Source organism: Nannobrachium achirus (genome assembly GCF_963921795.1).
Source record: "Nannobrachium achirus genome assembly, chromosome: 8".
Classification (NCBI taxonomy): Eukaryota; Metazoa; Chordata; class Actinopteri; order Myctophiformes; family Myctophidae; genus Nannobrachium; species Nannobrachium achirus.
The window spans coordinates 39,466,120-39,484,584 of NC_137817.1; the positions used below are offsets into that span (position 1 = coordinate 39,466,120).

At 40.5% G+C, this 18,465-nt stretch overlaps 3 protein-coding genes across 4 annotated transcripts in view; 2 read left to right on the forward strand and 1 right to left on the reverse strand.

Annotated features, from left to right (window-relative positions):
* Nucleotides 1-901: 901 nt before the first annotated feature.
* LOC308290406 (retinol dehydrogenase 12-like) lies at nt 902-9,463 on the forward strand. 2 transcript variants are annotated; one of them, XM_080732224.1, is made up of 9 exons: nt 902-942; nt 1,065-1,208; nt 1,570-1,688; nt 1,780-1,903; nt 6,028-6,081; nt 6,286-6,404; nt 6,480-6,603; nt 7,854-8,180; nt 8,740-9,463. In XM_080732224.1, exons 1-9 carry the CDS (start codon nt 924-926, stop codon nt 8,997-8,999), a joined length of 1,290 nt encoding a protein of 429 aa, XP_080588350.1. In that variant the 5' UTR covers nt 902-923; the 3' UTR covers nt 9,000-9,463. The 2 variants fall into 2 exon arrangements, with proteins under 2 accessions (XP_080588350.1, XP_080588349.1); XM_080732223.1 differs by having other exon boundaries at nt 6,286-6,603.
* Nucleotides 9,464-12,346: 2,883 nt separating this feature from the next.
* Nucleotides 12,347-14,996, reverse strand: LOC308289695 (dehydrogenase/reductase SDR family member 13-like; the record flags this gene model as incomplete). The annotated part of the gene is made up of 5 exons (XM_080731438.1): nt 12,347-12,785; nt 13,394-13,720; nt 13,888-14,011; nt 14,334-14,452; nt 14,864-14,996. 5 exons carry the CDS (start codon nt 14,994-14,996, stop codon nt 12,535-12,537), a joined length of 954 nt encoding a protein of 317 aa, XP_080587564.1. The 3' UTR covers nt 12,347-12,534.
* A 1,624-nt stretch (nt 14,997-16,620) lies between these two features.
* Nucleotides 16,621-18,465, forward strand: part of LOC308290100 (Fanconi anemia group J protein homolog) — a gene marked incomplete at its 3' end in the record, with an annotated part of 82,834 nt that continues 80,989 nt past the window's right edge. Inside the window, exons 1-2 of the mRNA XM_080731875.1 lie at nt 16,621-16,763; nt 17,194-17,304. Of these exons, the coding sequence (XP_080588001.1) occupies nt 17,200-17,304 (105 nt within the window). The 5' untranslated portion in view covers nt 16,621-16,763; nt 17,194-17,199. The remainder of the gene's footprint in view (nt 16,764-17,193; nt 17,305-18,465) is intronic.

Sequence of the window (18,465 nt, forward strand, 5' to 3'; positions counted from 1 at the left end):
TTTACCGACCTATGACATTCCCAAAATTGGGATGCCAGGTTGTAATTGGGTTAAAGGGTAAATGTGCATGGTGACAAGACTCACCTGGCAGAAAACTTGCTCCACTTCTTTCTTACTGTATGTCACTTCTGACCACACCCAGTTAGTGATGTTGCCACAGGTATTTTGCAGTTGGCTTCTAATGGAAAACACCTGCTCTATACCATGTGATCAGTTTGAGCTACAGCAAGCCAGAGATCATCCAACATCGTGGCAGTTGTATGGAGCTGACACCACCAGGTGAGTGATGATGTGGTACTTTCAGTCTGTCCAAGAAATGTCATGGTGACCCCAGTTTTATTTGTAGGTATTCTACATTTGTAAAAAAATAAAAACCTATGGCTACAGTGATAATCTATGAAGGGCCTGCATGTTGGGGACATACTCCTATCATTAGCCTTGACCAATCTACGGTAGAGCTGAAGTTGCACGTCTCTAATCTCATGATAGATAGGATGGTTTAAATACAAGAGAAATTTCAGGTATATGCAAAGGTACTTGGCAAGTAAGCAATAAAATAACTCAAATTATTTGAAAGCTTCAAGGCTTGTAAAGAAGTTTGAAAAATGTGCACTTTTTGTTTGTGTGAAAGATTTGATGTTCACAGGTTTGGAGGGTTCACTGGGGTGAAACATCTCCTTCATTTCTGTCACACAGGCATTTACGCAATTACATGTATGTGCAAAACGGAGGTTGGCCTGGGGATGGTGTTTGGTGTCACCCACATCTGTCCCTTCCTGCTCACCAACCTGTCACACTTCTGACCACACCCAGTTAGTGATGTCACCAGTTATTTTGCAGTTGACAGCTAATGGGAAACACCTGCTTTAACCCATGTGATTCAGTTTGAGCTACAGCAGATCACCCGACATTGTGGCAGTTATATGGAGCTGAAACTGCCAGGTGAGTGATACTGTGGTACTTTCAGACTGGACAGATGCACACATTGCGTAACACCCAGTATTTGGGTGTGACTATTTGAATGCTGTCATGATTATTTCCTCTGAACACTATTGTCACACCAGGAACGGAGTCCATAGCCATGTCTGTCTTTCTGTTGGTCATCGGCATATTCATTGGAGTAGGATATATCTTTCATAATGTTGTAGTGAAGGGGAAACGATGCACCAGCAAAACGAAGCTGCATGGTAAAACAGTGATTGTGACAGGTGAGTTACTTCTTTCTTTCCCCCTCAGGTTATTGGGTGTATTTGTAAACTATGAATAGATGAGGACATAAGGAGCTGGTTTAGAGGTCATGTCCCTGGTCCTGTGTCATCAGTTTAGGATCATTCTGATTTGGTACTCGTTGCCTTGTTCCCATGCTTTTTATTTTAAGGTTTTAGTATCAGTACTATTCTTTGTGACAATTCTATTTAGTGATTACCGGTATTTCTTTTTATTGTAAGTGTGGAATTTCATTGAGGATTTGTCTTGTCAATGCAGAATGTCTTGTATCAGAATGGTGTTAGAATCACATGGAACAGTGCAATACAGTCACATTTATTTGTATTATCTGTTCGACTACAGGCAGCAACACAGGTATTGGGAAAGAGACAGCCATAGACCTGGCTAAAAGAGGGGCACGGGTCATTTTAGCCTGTCGCAGCCAACGGAGAGCTGAAGCTGCTCTGGCAGAAGTCAAGAGGGTGAAAAGTTTATTGAAATTATTTTTTGATAATTGTACATTTCACCACAAAACATGGCAACAATGTTAACATCAATCTGTTTGCCCTTCAGCTGGGTAAAAGCAATGAGGTGGTGTTCATGCAGTTGGATCTGGGGAGTCTGAAGTCTGTTCGCTCCTTTGCTGAAACCTTCTTGAAGACTGAGCCCAGACTGGACCTGCTCATCAACAATGCAGGTGACAATGTTGGAAAAGGAAAAACTATTTTCATAGAACAGGGAGAGATATGAATAATTACCAGGAATAGTGCCCTGCTAATCAACAACGCAGGTTAGCTGCAAGCAATGCCATTGCACAGTTGATATTGATACTGCTAACTGTCATAAAGCTTTGCATAGGTCATTTTACCTTACACTTGTTTAGTGTAGCAGAGGGCCATGCTTCACTTGATGCTTGCCATTACAACGACAAATTACATGACAATTGTCTTAGCTTAATGTACGTATTGCAACCTTATGCACTGGAAATAAATTAGTAGTTTGGTCACATTGTGGGACGCATAAATCATTGGTTTAAATAATGTATTTTTGTGAGCCACAAAAGACCTTAATATTACCAATGTGTCTTAGTAATTTAGACACGTAATTCTTTGCCTGCACGTGTAGTGAGGCTGCACGTTTAGTAATATAAGGGTGCACGTGTAATCTACCTTGGACTAGTTGAGCTGGTACATACCTGTTTGTCTTGTTGCATAGTGAATTTCGACATAAAGACAACGAGTCTGGGAGCCGTGGGAGTGAACGTTTTTTCTCAACTGATTCTTGTAGCTTGGGGTCACCTATTAGGAATTCAAGAGGGTGTCCAGTGATATCATCTGGGCATGTTTTGTTATTAACCCCTTAATGCCCAAAACACTAAATCTCCCAAAAAAAAGTTTTATGGTATAAAATTCAAAATATCTAAATAATATTTAGTTATTGTTCTAAATGCATCAAATTAGCTTTCTACAGTGTTTATCCATAAAAGTCGATATGTACAATGTATTTGATTTCAGATTGGGGCATTTTTAGATATTAACCTTCATGCTCAAAACAGCAAAATCACCTGATTTTTTTAAAAGTGGCATCTGTCGTTCTTTGAAATAACAAAAAAAAAAGAAAAATCTTTTTCTTCACATGACTGCAGTTTTATTTGTAGGTATTCCACAGTAGTTATACGAGAAATCTCAAAGAGAGAACAGTAGTTAAAAACTGCATGTTAGGGAAATTTTTATCATTGGGCCATTTATTGATAGTGTACAGTAGATAGACAGAAGTGTGAGAGAGAGACGGGAGTGACATGCAGCAAGGTCGTAAGTATCGGTACCGCAACACTCCGTCAGGCGGCATTGCAGCCTAGGTGCCTGGACCGCAAGGCCAGCAGTCCGGGCCCCTGTCATTACCCAATCTACTGACCTTAGAGCTGGAGTTGCTGGTCACTAATCTCATAATGATAGTTAGAACGGGTTAAATGCAGAGAGCAAATTCCGGGTATGTGCAAATGCACTTGGGAAAATAAGCGTTAACAAAGAAACAATGTTTCACAGGTTTGGAGTATTAGAGATGGGGTTGAAACATAAACTTCTTTTATGTCACATAGGCATTTACGTGCAGGGCAAAACGGAGGATGGCCTGGGGATGATGTTTGGTGTCAACCACATCGGTCCCTTCCTGCTCACCAACCTGCTGCTGGAGAGGCTGAAGGAATGTGGTCCCAGTCGCGTGGTCAACGTGGCGTCCGTTGCACATAATACAGGAACAATTGACTTTGATTGCCTGAACACCCACAAGGCTCTAGGGTTGGGGGACTCGTTTGTAGCCAGCATGAAGATCTACAGCGACAGCAAGCTGTGTAACGTCCTTTTCACCCATGAGCTGGCTAAGAGGCTACAGGGCTCCGAGGTCACTTGCTACTGCCTCCACCCAGGTTAGCTCACAACTCCTGTGTTTGTATGACCATGAAATGTTCCACACGCAATTCACTTTGCACTGAAGTAGATTAGTGATCAGTGGTGGAAAGTAACATTACAACATAACTAGTACATTTACTCAAGTACTGTACAATTATGAGGTCTTCTTTACTTTACTTGAGTGTGTCCAATCTTCAGTAGTTTTACTTCTTCTCCACTACATTATAGTTTTACTCTAGTGCAATTATTTGAAAACTTTAGTTACTAGTTACTTTATACTATAGGTTTTGATAATTATTAAAAAAAACATATATTAACCACTTCAGCCCTATATACATTTCAGCCGTTTGAAAATTGCAGATCTACAAGCTCACAATGCGTCGCATCGAGCTTGTAGATCTGATATTTTCAAAACCTGAAATGGGACATTCCGCATAAGAGTACTTCCTACTTTTGGGACTTTAAGTATATTATTTTGATAACAATACTTTTGTACTTTTGCTCAAGTACATTTAGAATTCTGGATTTTACTTGTTTCTACATTGTCGTATTGATACTTTTATTTAAGTAAAGAATTGGAGTACTTTTTCCACCACTGTTAGTGATGAATTATTGTGATAAACTACTATTGGAAAAAGAAGCATCACAGAGCAGCCTACAGCTAAGGTATTATATTGTGGCACAATTGGGTGTATAACTACAGTATGCTATTAATGCACACTCTGTTTGTTTGAAGCTCTTTTCTCTCATAAGACAGTCTTTGAAAGCTTTCTTATAAAGAAAATATACTCTGCCACTTTGGAAAGCATCAGTGAATTGGAGAGGGATTGTTTTGTTGTAAATTATTCTAAAATGGCTACCATCAGGCTGCCACATTAGGACCCTTTCATGGTGAATAACTGCGATTTGGAGTAGTCTTTTAACAACAATAGAAATATGACTTCTACTTGAGTAACATAACTCGAATAACAGTACTCCTACGTGAGTAGAATATTCCATTTACAACCCTGCTCACAGTGTAAAATCTGCATTGAAATAAGGGATTTATCATATAATGCCTTGTGCTCACTGATCCTAATGGAGCTTTTTCTATTTCATCAGGAAACATCAAATCTGAGCTCGGCCGGCACACCAGCTCAATTCTGAAAATCCTTATGAAGCCCATCACTGCCTTCTTTTTCAAGACCCCTGTTCAAGGGGCCCAGACCACTCTGCACTGTGCTCTCCAGGAGGGCATCGAACACCTCAGTGGACGCTACTTCTCCAACTGTACAGCGAGGAATGTCTATTCCAAAGCCAGGGATGATGCTGTAGCCAAGAAGCTGTGGGAATTGAGTGAGAGACTGAGTGGACTGTCATAAAGTCTTAACTTATACCTCGTTTGACGTTTTTAAGGTGGTGTTATATTTTCAACTGAAAAGGGCTTATAATAATTCAAGTGGAATAGATTAACCACATGAACCCTAGTGTCCCTATTCTGGGGATGCCATAATAGGAAAACATTTGGTGAAACTGGGCAAAACTTCAGCGAAAATGGCAAGAATCCACAAGCCCAACATTGTGTTGTCCTGTAGAATGGCCAATTTCGGTGAAGAGATTTGTAGAGTGGTAAAAAGGAAGGGACAGACCCCTGGAGGACCCTCGGTCAACGAAGTAGGTTTAAATGTTTAAGTACTGTATGTAGCATGGCATAATCATAACAGTATAAAGCATACAAATAAACCACAAGTCACTGGATTTTTTTTTTTACAGGACCTGTTGGAATGGCCACGAGTTACTGTAATAAATATTGTTGCCTTTTTTGCATGTGTATGCTCTGAAATAACATGTATATATACCCCAAACTGAAACGCTTCACATGAATTAATAATAGAAACCTTTAGCTGAACTGGAACAGATTTGTTTGTAACTGAAAGAAAAGAACGCACAACTCCACACCTATTAAGAAACAAATAAAAATCCTTGAATCCAGTGTCTTTGTTTTCCTTGTTTATAGTTTCTTTATCTTTTCTGAATTCTTAAGTCGCTGAACCTAGCAGAAGCTCTTTGTACTACACTATACACCATGGTCTGCAGAGGGCAGTGAAAGCAAGATATCTTCAAAAATGTAATGGGATACCATCAAGGCTTGCAAGTGTGTGTGTGTGTGTGTGTGTGTGTGTGTGTGTGTGTGTGTGTGTGTGTGTGTGTGTGTGTGTGTGTGTGTGTGTGTGTGTGTGTGTGTGTGTGTGTGTGTGTGTGTGTGTGTGTGTGATTTACAGCATAACTTCTACTGTGCTTCATACTGGGTAAGTAGACCAAGGGGTAGAGACAGACACGGTGATCCAGAATATTGCAGTGATGGATGCATTTGTACTTATTGGTTGGGTTCTAGTGGGAGTTTATGTGATCATTTATAATGTCTGTGTTAAAGGAGCTTCATGCATAAGCAAAGCAAAACTGAATGGGAAAACGGTGATTGTTACTGGTGAGTATTTCTAGTACAATCTGTTAATTCTACTGAAGATAACTGCAGCTTTATAATGTAGTTAATGTATTTGTACATTGTGTTTGGTAATAACTTATATGGATTAAAACTAGTCATTAAACTATGTTGAATAATATTTGGTAAATGCCATAATTCATGTGTGCATCATCAATACTGTGATGCCTGACATGAGACTTCTTTCAGGAAGTAACACAGGAATTGGCAAGGCTACAGCCATAGAACTGGCAAAGAGAGGAGCCAGGGTCATTCTGGCCTGTCGCAGTAAACGGAGAGCTGAAGCTGCTCTCGCTGACATCAGAAAGGTAAGGAGAAAAAAAAGGGGAAAAAAGCTAAAGGGACTTTCTTGCCACTTTGTAATGAATGATGGTCTCCTGCAGGAGAGTGGGAGCAATGAGGTGGTGTTCATGCAGTTGGATCTGGGGAGTCTGAAGTCTGTTCGCTCCTTTGCTGAATCCTTCTTGAAGACTGAGCCCAGACTGGACCTGCTCATCAACAATGCAGGTGACAATGTTGGAAATGGAAAAACTATTTTCATAGAACAGGGAGAGATATGAATAATTACCAGGATTATCTCCAGCACAGCATGTGCCTCAAACTTTGTTTACTAACAATTGCACACATTCTGGTGTACATACCTGGCTAAGAGAACTTCAGTTTTAGCTTCACCCAGCTGTGCTGCCCACAGAGGAATGCGGAGGGGGGAGCAGTTAGGGGTTAAGTGCCTTGCTCAGGGACACATTGCTGATAGCTAGCATCGTACTTGGGACCTCCCGATATCGTACCTGGGACCTCTGAAGACCTCCGGAGTCCAAGACAGGCTCAGTAACCAGAAAACCTTTTTATAATGGATTAAGAAGGGTTTAATCTGGTAAAGAGGATAAGCAGAGGTAGTAATACAATTTCCCTACATGCAATTGCGGAAGTCCCTGGCCAAGGTGGTGGCAATGTCACCCTGTTCAGCTGTAAGTATTCAGGGCGTTCTCCACCGTCATACAATCCAAGGCCCATACAACACTGAACATCTCATTACATTCTGGGTGCTCTTGATATGTTGGTTGAGTGTGAACAGCAGGATCATGAGTAGGCTGTGCCAGCTTTCACCATGCTGTCCAGGTACGCCAGTGGTTAAATGTTTGCCTTTCACACCATACAGCCCTTCCCTCAGCCCAATAGAAGAGTTTTTCTCTGCGTAGCAGTGGAAGATTTATGACCAAAAACACGCATACCAGGGGAAATCTAATAATCTATTACAGGCAATGGAACTGGCCCGTAGTCACATAGCTGTGGAGTGTTGCCAAGGCTGGATCCGGCACACCAGAGTTTTTCCCCCCGTTGCCTGGCAAAGGACAACGTTGCGGACGAAGTCCTCTGTCCGGACCCAGCACGACGTGATGCTGAGGGAGAACAAATCTGTCATTGAGTTTTTGCACAATATTTTGGAATGTATACGGTAATTCATTTAGAGTTTTCTTGGTTCATGCAAGTTCTGTAAAAGTAAAAGACAGAGTGAAATTATGTTTCGTGCCTCTGCTGTACAGAGACGGTGGGTCTGATGACATGTATTCACAGAAATATAAAATAACAGTTGCTGATGGATTTTAAACAATATTCAGGGACAAAAGGTTTCGCAATGAAGGGTCCAGTGGTTTGCGAGATTAGCTCCACTCTCTCTTCCTCTCTCTCTCTCTCTCTCTCTCTCTCACACATGCACACGTTTAGAGACAGCTGACACTTTTCTCTGTCTGTCACAGGGATCGTAATGCAGGGTGAAACAGATGATGGCCTGGGGATGATGTTGGGTGTCAACCACATCGGCCATTTCCTGCTCACCAACCTGCTACTGGAGAGGTTGAAGGAGTGTGGTCCTAGTCGGGTGGTCAACGTGGCTTCTACAGCTCACAACATGGGCAAGATTGACTTTGACCTACTGAAAAGACACAAAAGGCTGGGCGTGGGCCACTCAATTTTACAAATATTTAAGACCTACAGCAACAGTAAGCTGTGTAATGTTCTCTTCACCCATGAGCTGTCCAGGAGACTGCAGGACACAAAGGTCACTTGCTACAGCCTCCACCCAGGTCAGCTGCTGCTCTGACTGGTTACATATTTTTATTTCAAAGTGACACTTCGGTAGAGGTTTGCAACGAGGTAACTGCTACTGCAGAGATCTCTTCATGTTGATTAAAAGTTAATATTCCAAAATAGACTCAACATGACACGACTTAAATTGCACACTGAATCAGGTCTCAAAGTCACTCTTTTAATATGCAACATTTGCACAAAAAGCAGATGATGTCAATGTATAACATTATACAACACAGACCGTTATACAACACAGACAGGTCTGCAGATCTAGTCTGGATCTTCTTCCCAATTCAAATGGTAAAATAATGGATTGGAAAATATTCAAGGAGTGTATTCCTTGGCCTCCTGGCAGCGTGCACTGATTGGTCCAGTGCTTTGTAAGATTATCCCTAAGCGAGTGCGTGCGCACACACAAACACACACACATGGATGAGAAAAAAAATTCTCACTTTTTAAAACAAGTTACATTGTCCAACTTGTGTGGTGAAGTGAAGTGAAATGCACATTGATATTTGAACTTATGGACTGTATGTCTTTGACTTTGACCCTTAGGTGCTGTCAACACTGAGCTAGGCCGTGATGCCAGCAAGCTCCTAAAGCTGTTTTGGAAACCTATCTCTGTACTGTTCTTAAAGACCCCTGTTCAAGGGGCCCAGACAACTCTGCACTGTGCTCTTCAGGAGGGTATCGAACACCTCAGCGGACGTTACTTCTCTAACTGTACAGTGAGGAATGTCTATCCTAAAGCCAGGGATGATGCCTTAGCCAAGAAGCTGTGGGAAGTGAGTGATAGACTGAGTGGACTGTCATAACATCTAACCTATTCTTTTCATATACTTATATTTTCACTTAAAGCACCCACTGACCCAATTAGTGACTTAAAATCACATTGTTGTACTTGTTGTAATACATTATAACAGTGATTATAATGCAGAATACAAGTATTATCATATAATGTATCACAGATGAGAATTATTCTACACTATGATCCTGGTTAAAAGAAAAAGTAAGTTGACCAATGATGAAGTATGATATTTGACCTAAAGTCAATGGTCATAAGTACTTACAGTATATGTGCTTATAAATATACAGTGATACATGCAAGCTGTAATGCATTTTAAGTGTTTTTTATAAATAATGCATCTTAGACATGGGCTTCATAGAAGTTGTTACCGATATGATTTTTTTAATGACCTGGAAAACTAAAATAGCATAAATAAAATAGCATAATTCCAGACCTATTAAGATGCATGAATAAATAAAATCCTTGAACCCATTGTTGTTTGTTTGTATTTTATCAATTTTCTGATTTCAGTGTCTTTATCTAGTAGAAGCAATATGTACTACACTACAACTCAACTCCTGGCCTGCTGCAGTGAGTGGTGAATGAAAGAGATCTGCCAAATAGAAGTGTGCTCGCATCGACAAAGGGGTGTGTTTGTGTGATTTCAACTCTCACCCACTATGAATGAAGCACAATGGAAAGGCTTTAAATAAGTAGGCCAACTGGTTGATGCAGACAGAGTGTGATATCCACAATATGATGGATGCATTTGTACTTGGTGGGGTTCTAGTGGGAGTTTATGTGATCATGTATAATGTTTGTGTTAAAGGAGCGTGTGTCATGCACAAGCAAAGCAAAACTTAATGGCATAACAGTGATTGTTACTGGCTGTTAATTTTACTTAGGATAGGAAAGGGACTGCACCCTTATAATGTAATTAAGGTATTTGTAGAAAGTAGTAGTTCAATTAACCATGTGATTGCATAACATTTGGTGGATGATATAGTGCATCATCCATAATGATGGAATATATTATTAGTATTTTGCATGGGGTAGTAGGCCTACTAACCGATTAGCCTGCGCTATGTTCGATATGAGGACAGAATATTTCTTGTAGGACAAACCTTTTTCAAAGGAGGCCACATTAGAAATCATCAATATTTAATATCAATGGTCTTTTGTCAGGTGTGTTCTCTGAACACACTTATTTCACATTACCAAAAGTAACCAGACGTGCAAGGTAAAGAAATACAATGAAATAGCCTTCTTTGACCCCTTCAGAATGAGACGACGGGGAACAAGGAATCCTGTCAATTTATACTCTGGGAAAATATTTGTATTTGACAGTGCTGGTGGGCCGTTTATGTAGGAATTGATTGATTGATAGAAGAGTTTATTAGCAAAAGTACAGTTTCATGACAGCACAAATCACTGGTACAAGGTCAACTAAAAGGAGATCCTAGTAAGCTTTACAGTTTATTTACACAGGAACCACTTTATGTATCTCATATAACATTGAAAGACAGACGGATAGAACATAGTACTTTACATAGGATAACATCAATTACAAAAGCAGAAAATGGGGAGAAAAGGGGAGGGGGGAATGGGGGCTTAGTCTATTTACAAGTCTCAAGTAGCAGAGCCTGAAGTTGACTTTTCATACCAATTTTGAAGGAGTCTAGGGATTTGCACTCCTTTAAGGCTTGCGGAAGTGCATTCCACATGTTGGTGGTATAGCAGGAGAACGAATTAGAGCCTTTTATAGTGTTAAATCTAGGTTGAACATGATTAGTGGAGCTTCCTCTGGTGTTGTGATCGTGGACAATGGACATCCTTGACCTTTAGGAAGTAGTTTGTCAGGTACAAGAGTATCTTGAATGTGTTGTGTATCTTGTACACCAGGCCCATTGCAAGATGCTGTACTCTGTCAGCTACTTTGAGCAATAGAATTGGTTTGGAGAGTAATTCTGGCCTGTCGCAGCAAACAGAGCTGAAGCTGCTCTTGCTGACATAAAAAAGGTGAGAGAAAAGAACCCTAAAGCTGATGGGATGTTTAGAGGGTGGATTTGACCCACTAATGGCTTTATTTATTTAGTTATATTTACTTTACTATACAAAGGACAAAGTCCATAAAAATTAATGCAACTGCACAAAGTTTATCTGTACACACCTGTAGTCAAGAGCTGTGTCAAAGCACACTCTCGCACAGTGTCAACGCACACATATGATACACCTAAATCTAACACACAATTCAATTCAATTCAAAGGGCTTTATTGGCATGAGAAAACATACATACATTGCCAAAGCAGATACAACAGTAACACACACCCATAATGAATTTGATTAGCTGCAGACTATCTCTTCTTGCATCATGGTGTATGTAGCCTACTATAAGGTCATTCTTGTGCAACCTGCTTTTACACACAACAATAATTGAGCTTAGTAGACATGCCTCAACGGATGCATGCTGAGGTCTGCTATTGCACTGTTGCAGACTTGCAGCGGAGTTTGTCTGGACTAACCTATGAATTGGCCTTTGGACTAAAACATTGTAAAATCACCTTTGTCCCAATGATGTCAATGTCAATAAACTTTTCTGTGTGTTCCCCGTCCAACATTTTGCCTCCCTCCAGTCTCCCTGGTTGCACCATAATGATGTAATGACAGTGCCTTTTCTTACATTCACAGAACCCCACATTTTCATAACATGCTCCAGACAAAAAAGAACGATAAAGGGCGAGCATGCCTCCTGGCAGAGATTTGCGTGCTACTGAGCACACCTTTATAGTTGTAGTTCAAACATTGCAATTTCCTCTCTATGTCAGGAGATGGGGAAAAAAATCACAGTCACACCCAGTGTGAAGTGAGCGGTGCCTTTCATGAGCTAAGTAATAAGCAAAGCTTATTGGCCAATGAGCATTGTGTGGGACAAAGCCAGATGTAGGAGCGGTTAGCTTTTGACGTATTTTGTATTTATTTATATATACATTATTCTGTTGTTATTACCTATGCTGCTGCATTGTCTGAAGGACGCCAAACCAAAATAAGTTGTACTCTTATGTACCTGTACACAAGATGTAACAATAAAGTACAACCTTGAACCTTGGTGCCTCACAGCTGCATTCTTATAGACTGGCCTCCTATAGTACTTTGTGCCTATTTCACCTAAACAATAATGCAGCTAGTAGAGACCCCTGCATATTGATTACATCCTCTTCGGTGTTTGACAAAGCATTGCTATAAATGGAAATGTCTGTTCTTACATTTCATTCTATTGGTCTGGATCAATCCCTTTAACCACTTGAACTTATATACTTCGTTAACTGGGGTCCCCCAGGGGTCTATACTGTATGCTCCCCTCCTTTTTCCCCCCTTCACAACAAATCTTATCACCAAAAATAGCCAATCTACAAGCTCACAACACAATTGTGATCTTGTAGATTTACTATTTTCGCTGTATGTTTGGCTATTATGACATGCCCAGAACAGAGAAGCTTGTTGTTAACAACTTAAATAGCATCGATCGAAGCTAGTATATTAGAGGGGTTTAACTGGGATATCTTTACACAAGTCCAGACAGTCTCTCACTTAAATCCCAGAGCTTCTTAGCCACAGCATCATCCTTGGCTTTGGGATAGATGTCTTCGACTGCACAGTCACTAAAGTAGCATCCGCTGAGATGTTCGATACCGTCCTGGAGAGCACAGTGCAGCGTGGTCTGAGAACCCTGAACAGGGGTCTTTATGAAAGGCATGAGCTTCATAAATATTGCAAACCCGGTGGAGTGGCGGCCAATCTCAGTTTTAACTGTACCTAAAAGATAAATAAATAATAACATAAAAGAATTGTACAGAGGACATTATTTTAGAATGACTGTCATAATGTACCTGCCATGACAATATCTAGTTAATACATGATTTACAATATAATGTTGGGAATGGAAATATATCACAAATTCATGTAATACATTATCCTAAGCTCATAATGTATGTATTTCATAGCAGTGGTTCTCAACCTGTGGGTCGACCCCCAGGTTGATTCATGATTCTGGGGGGTCCCCCAGATAAATAAATAAACATTTCAATTTTAAATGAAATTAAAAAGACCATTACTGCATCAAAAGTAATCAATCAACTATACTATAAAAACTGGTGAAACATTGGCCAAATAATAAGAAATAGTCAAACATTGTGAAAATACGCAACGCAAGGCATTGTGAGCTTGTAGATCGTCTATTTTCACAATATTTATCTGTGTAAGCGAGTCAAATTACATTTCTCAACTCCTATAATTGCAAGTGCTTATCAGGGTGGCGGGTCCCCGGGGCTATTTTGGGGGTCCCCAGTTCAAATGTGATTATTTTGGGGGGTCACAGCCTGAAAAGGTTGAGAACCACTGATGTAGAAGAATACTGAATTAACCTGGGTGAAGGCAGTAGCAGGTGACTTCTGTGCCATGTAATCTGTTAGCCAGTTCTCGGGTGAAGAGGACGTTGAACAGCTTGCTGTTGCAGTACATCTTCAACAATGCTATCCAGCTACCTCCCTCACCAAGAGCCTTGTGAGTGTTCAGGTAAGTGAAATCAATCTTGCCCATCTTGTAACCTTTAGACGCCACGTTGACCACCCGACTGGGACCACTCTCCTTCAGCCTCTCCAGCAGCAGGTTGGTGAGCAGGAAGGGACCGATGTGGTTGACACCCAGGATCATCCCCAGGCCATCCTCTGTTCTGCCCTGCATGAAGATCCCTAGTAGATACAAAACTAATAAATAACTAAAAAATATTATCGATGGGATATGGCCTAATTTCCGGGTACTATTCAGCAGCAGTGGACATAAACCATAATGTATTTAGGAAGTTGTTAGCAAAGACACTTTGTACATATGTTTACATTTGCATTGTCATTTTTGTCACCTGCATTGTTGATAAGCAGATCCAGTCTGGGCTCAGTCTTCAAGAAGGTTTCAGCAAAGGAGCGAACAGACTTCAGACTCCCCAGATCCAACTGCATGAACACCACTTCATTGCTCCCACTCTCCTGCAGGAGACCATCATTCATTAGAGTGGCACAGGCTAAATACATTTTAGTCCCTTTAGCTTCAGGGTTCTTAGACACTAAAGACTATAGACAGAAAAGATGTGTAAAACTCGATTACAAGCAGCTGCTTCCAGAAATTAATTAATTTGTCATCATCATTTTTGTCCTTTAACTTAAAAAGAAATATATATATATATATATAGGCCTATATACTAACAATATACTAATATATATATATATATATATTATATATATATATATATATATATATATATGTATATATGTATATATAGGCCTATATATATACTATTTTGAATTGTACCTTTTTTATGTCAGCGAGAGCAGCTTCAGCTCTCTGTTTACAGCGACAGGCCAGAATGACCCTGGCTCCTCTCTTTGCCAGTTCTATGGCTGTAGTCTTCCCAATTCCAGTGTTGCTCCCTTAATTAACCAACATTGGGTTCTTAGCCAATTTCTGCATCATTGATAGAGCAATAATACAGATCATAGCAGAATGGGTCATGTTTCTTTTAGCATAAATTAATAGTCAGCCATCACACATGACTGTGTGTTGCCTAGAACTGGAGGATTGATTGTGGGGTCATGTGATCAGTGACATCATGAAGATGTAGGCTCTTTGGCATGCAGAGAAGAAAAATATGTACAGTATGTACAGAGTTCTTCCCTTTCTCTTAAGAAAACAAAAAACGATGGAGCATGCACCAAACGAATTCCACACACTGTTTTACACTTGCAAACCTGTGTGATCAGTGATCACTGATCAGCACTGTGATGTCTGTGACAATAAAGTTGATTCTGAGAAGAAGAAAAAAACAAGCAGGGTTAACTCACCAGTAATAATCACCGTTTTCCCGTGGAGTTTTTTGCTGCTTTGGCACGTAGGCCCTTTGATTCTATAATACATTATCACATAAGTAACTTGTGCAACCAATAACAGCCCAGCAGCAAGTACAAGGGTATCCATTTGGTATACAGTGAATCACACGTATGTGTTTGTTGGTCATACAGCAGTTGAGGGGGCAATATGCAGTGTAGTTATTACAATCTTACACAGCAAAAACAGACTGGCTGCCATGGGACACCGAGCCTAGTTACACAACCTGCCAACAGTGCCAAGGGAGGACTTCCAGGACCAGTGGTGTAAAGTAATTAAGTGCATTTCCTTAACTACTGTACTTAAGTACAATTTTGAGGTATTTTTAACTTTCCAATTTCCAATAGGCTACCTTTACCTCTACTACTCCTCAGAGGCAAATCAGTTACTTGTTTTTACTACAATTATTTGTAGCTAACTGAGTAGCTTACTTTTTCCACCACTGTCCATGACAGTAGCATACCTTGCATCTTTGAGGAATTACTGCCATCTACTGGAGTTTATTTTGGGCTCTTGATTGAACACTAAACAGAAATCACACAAGTTGAAAACTAAACCAGACACTTTTCGAATTCAGGTCCCCAGCCAAATCATGACTCATGAGTAGTCATTTCACTATTGTCACGCTCACGGGGCAACCCGTGCCCTATCAACACTAAAGACTCCACAGTGTAAAGTTTAAATGGACCATTAGCCTACTTACACAAACCATTAGAGTTTGCTTACAGCACACTGCACAGCTGCACACTGCACAGCTGCTAATTGACTGTCATCAAGATGGCTCAAGAAGACTGCGTGTCAGCTGGGGGTGGGTCTGTTTCAGTGTGTAGGCTGTTAGTCATACTTGGTTTTATCTGTAATTATTTTTGTCTAACGCTAACGCTAACGCTACTGTTGTTTGAGAATTATTTGATACCTGCAAATGGCAATGCATTTAGAGTTTGTTCAACATGTCATTGGCCAACTTACAATTATAATGAAAATAAAATAACTTGAAATTATAGCCTAGATACACATACATTGCTATTAAAAATATGTTCCAACCTCCCCATATTAATCTGTTTCTCATGTAAATTTGTGACAATAATCATATCAGAAGCTCTTGCTGAATCATTAGAAATTACTCAAATGTATAATGATTCTGTCTTATGCAGCATTAGACTTATATACTATGCTCTGTGCCAATAAATAAATAAAATACAAACGTAACCTTGTCCTATCCATCTTCTAATCTTGTTTATTCTAAGCCGTGACATCATTTTGTAGGCAGAGGAGAATCTGCCCCCAGAGCATTTTCTGTCCCTCGCTATTTCAAAAAACAACGACTAAAAAATAACGACTAAAGTATAATTCTAACACTTTCCTTTCAACAACAAAGAGAAGAAAAATGTGTAAATAGTAAAAATAGTAAAAATATTCACGGAAACTGGGGGCAGAAATTCTCCTCTGCCTACAAAATGATGTCATACTTAACAGCCCCCATAGTGGTCCCCGGACCTCATATTGAGAACCACTGGTCAATGTCACATGTCCTCTGAGCGGGACCAATTGGGTTCAGTTCCTGGTTGCGACAACGTTTTCCATTGGTCACAAACCATCCATGTGTATGCCGGGCGCGAAGGAGACGTAGCGACAGATGTAAACAGTATCTTTGTCCGTAGTTTAGAGGATTTTATTTTGTATAACCGTATCAGAATAACCTTATAACCAACTACACAATGGACTGCAACCATGACTCCAACCGATGAAAGAGTTGGCGAGCTCAGCTGTAACTTGTTAGCTTATCACCCACGGTGCTGACTGCTGAGCCTAGCACTAGCTAATGATAGCTAGTTAGTCTCAATTGGTTCCAATCAGGTTGGTTCAAGTTATTGAACTGTTTTCCAGACAGTCCGGATTGCCGTTATAACCATTTTAACCGCCGTGCTGCATACGGATAAACGGTTACCTACCATAGCTGTCATGTTTGAGTTTCTTTTAGCTGACGCATTGCTCACCAGATTTCACTATAATTAATTGTTGTAACTTTAACGTACTGTAACGTTAACATTTCACTGTAAAATCCAATCCAATATTAATTTAACTCGGAGTATAGAAATCGAACTACGTAACTATGAGAGTATGGAAAGGTAACCAAATGACAGGTACATTTGGCTCCATTTCTACACTCATAGTTACACTTTCGTAAAGGTCCATTTGTACACACTCGCAGTTACATTAACACCCAGGATTCTATAGTAGCCCATTTAGAATGAATAATAACCAGTGTTGAATTTCTGCTTTGCAGAGACCTATGAACATGGCTTCTTCTTCGCCTGCGGTGGAATACACCATTGGAGGGGTCAAAATCAATTTCCCATGCAAAGCCTATCCTTCCCAGCTGGCCATGATGAACTCGGTGAGCAAGCATAGGCCTACTCACAATTCCAACAATATCAGCTACTTATGTGATTAGCTAGCATGTTGATTGTATGGCCATGAAGGCCCATTCCCACTGGGCCACATAACAGATAAAAAATGTCTTTCTCCAGATAAATAAAATCTCTTTCTCCATTCAAGTGGATGGTAAGATACAGATAAAAATATTTATCTGTCACAGATATTTTTTTTTATTTTTGTATCAGTTATCTGGCCCAGTGGGAATGGGCCTATGGTGTCACACTACGGGGCTCAAGGGTAGAGTGGCCGGATGGGAACCACGCGGTCCCAGTTCGACCATGGGCTCCCCCAGAGTCCCCCTTGAGCAAGACACTGAACCCCTAATTTCTCCCGATGTGCAGGTTGGTGCCTTGCATGGTTTCCTCCGCCATCGTTTTATGAACGTGTTTGAATGTAATGCACAATCTATGTAAAAATAAGTAATGATGATCAGACTCAGCCCAGTATCTAATCAACTAACCAAAAATATGTTTGTTACTGGCGCTCAAATGTGGCCTTGCATGTACTGCTACTGTTGCCATTGGGCTTTAAATGGACAATTAATTGTACTAGACCTTACCCGTTCGAAGATATGTGCTCCAAAATATGTGCAGAGTGTGGGTTGTGGGGAAAGTTACTGTGGTGCGTGCGTGAGAATATGTGGGAGCATCATAATGTAAGGAGCAGCTCATGGAGGAGTGTATATTTATGATGCAAATAATTTAACAGCAAATTTAGGTGAATAGAAGTATGAATGCGCTTGCTCCACATAGTTTTTTCATACCCGTTGGAAGATGAGACACACATCAAACGCACCTGGTAAAAGCGAGAGAGAGAGAGAGAGAGAGAGAGAGAGAGAGAAAGAGAGAGAGAGAGAGAGAGAATGCACATTCCTAACTGTGAGAGAGGGGTGTGTGTGTGGGGCTACAGATCCCATGGCCTGGAGGAACGGACCGTAACCATGACAACAGGCAAAGAAAACGCTAATAAACAGCTTTAATTTGGGAGAAATGAAATTCGGGCTCCGTCACCGTTGGTAAAATGCTAATGGCCAATACCATGTGAACTTTGGGATCAGTTGCTGAAGCGAGTGAATAGATAAACGTAGATAAGCGTGAGCGTTAGAGCGTTAGAGTGTGAG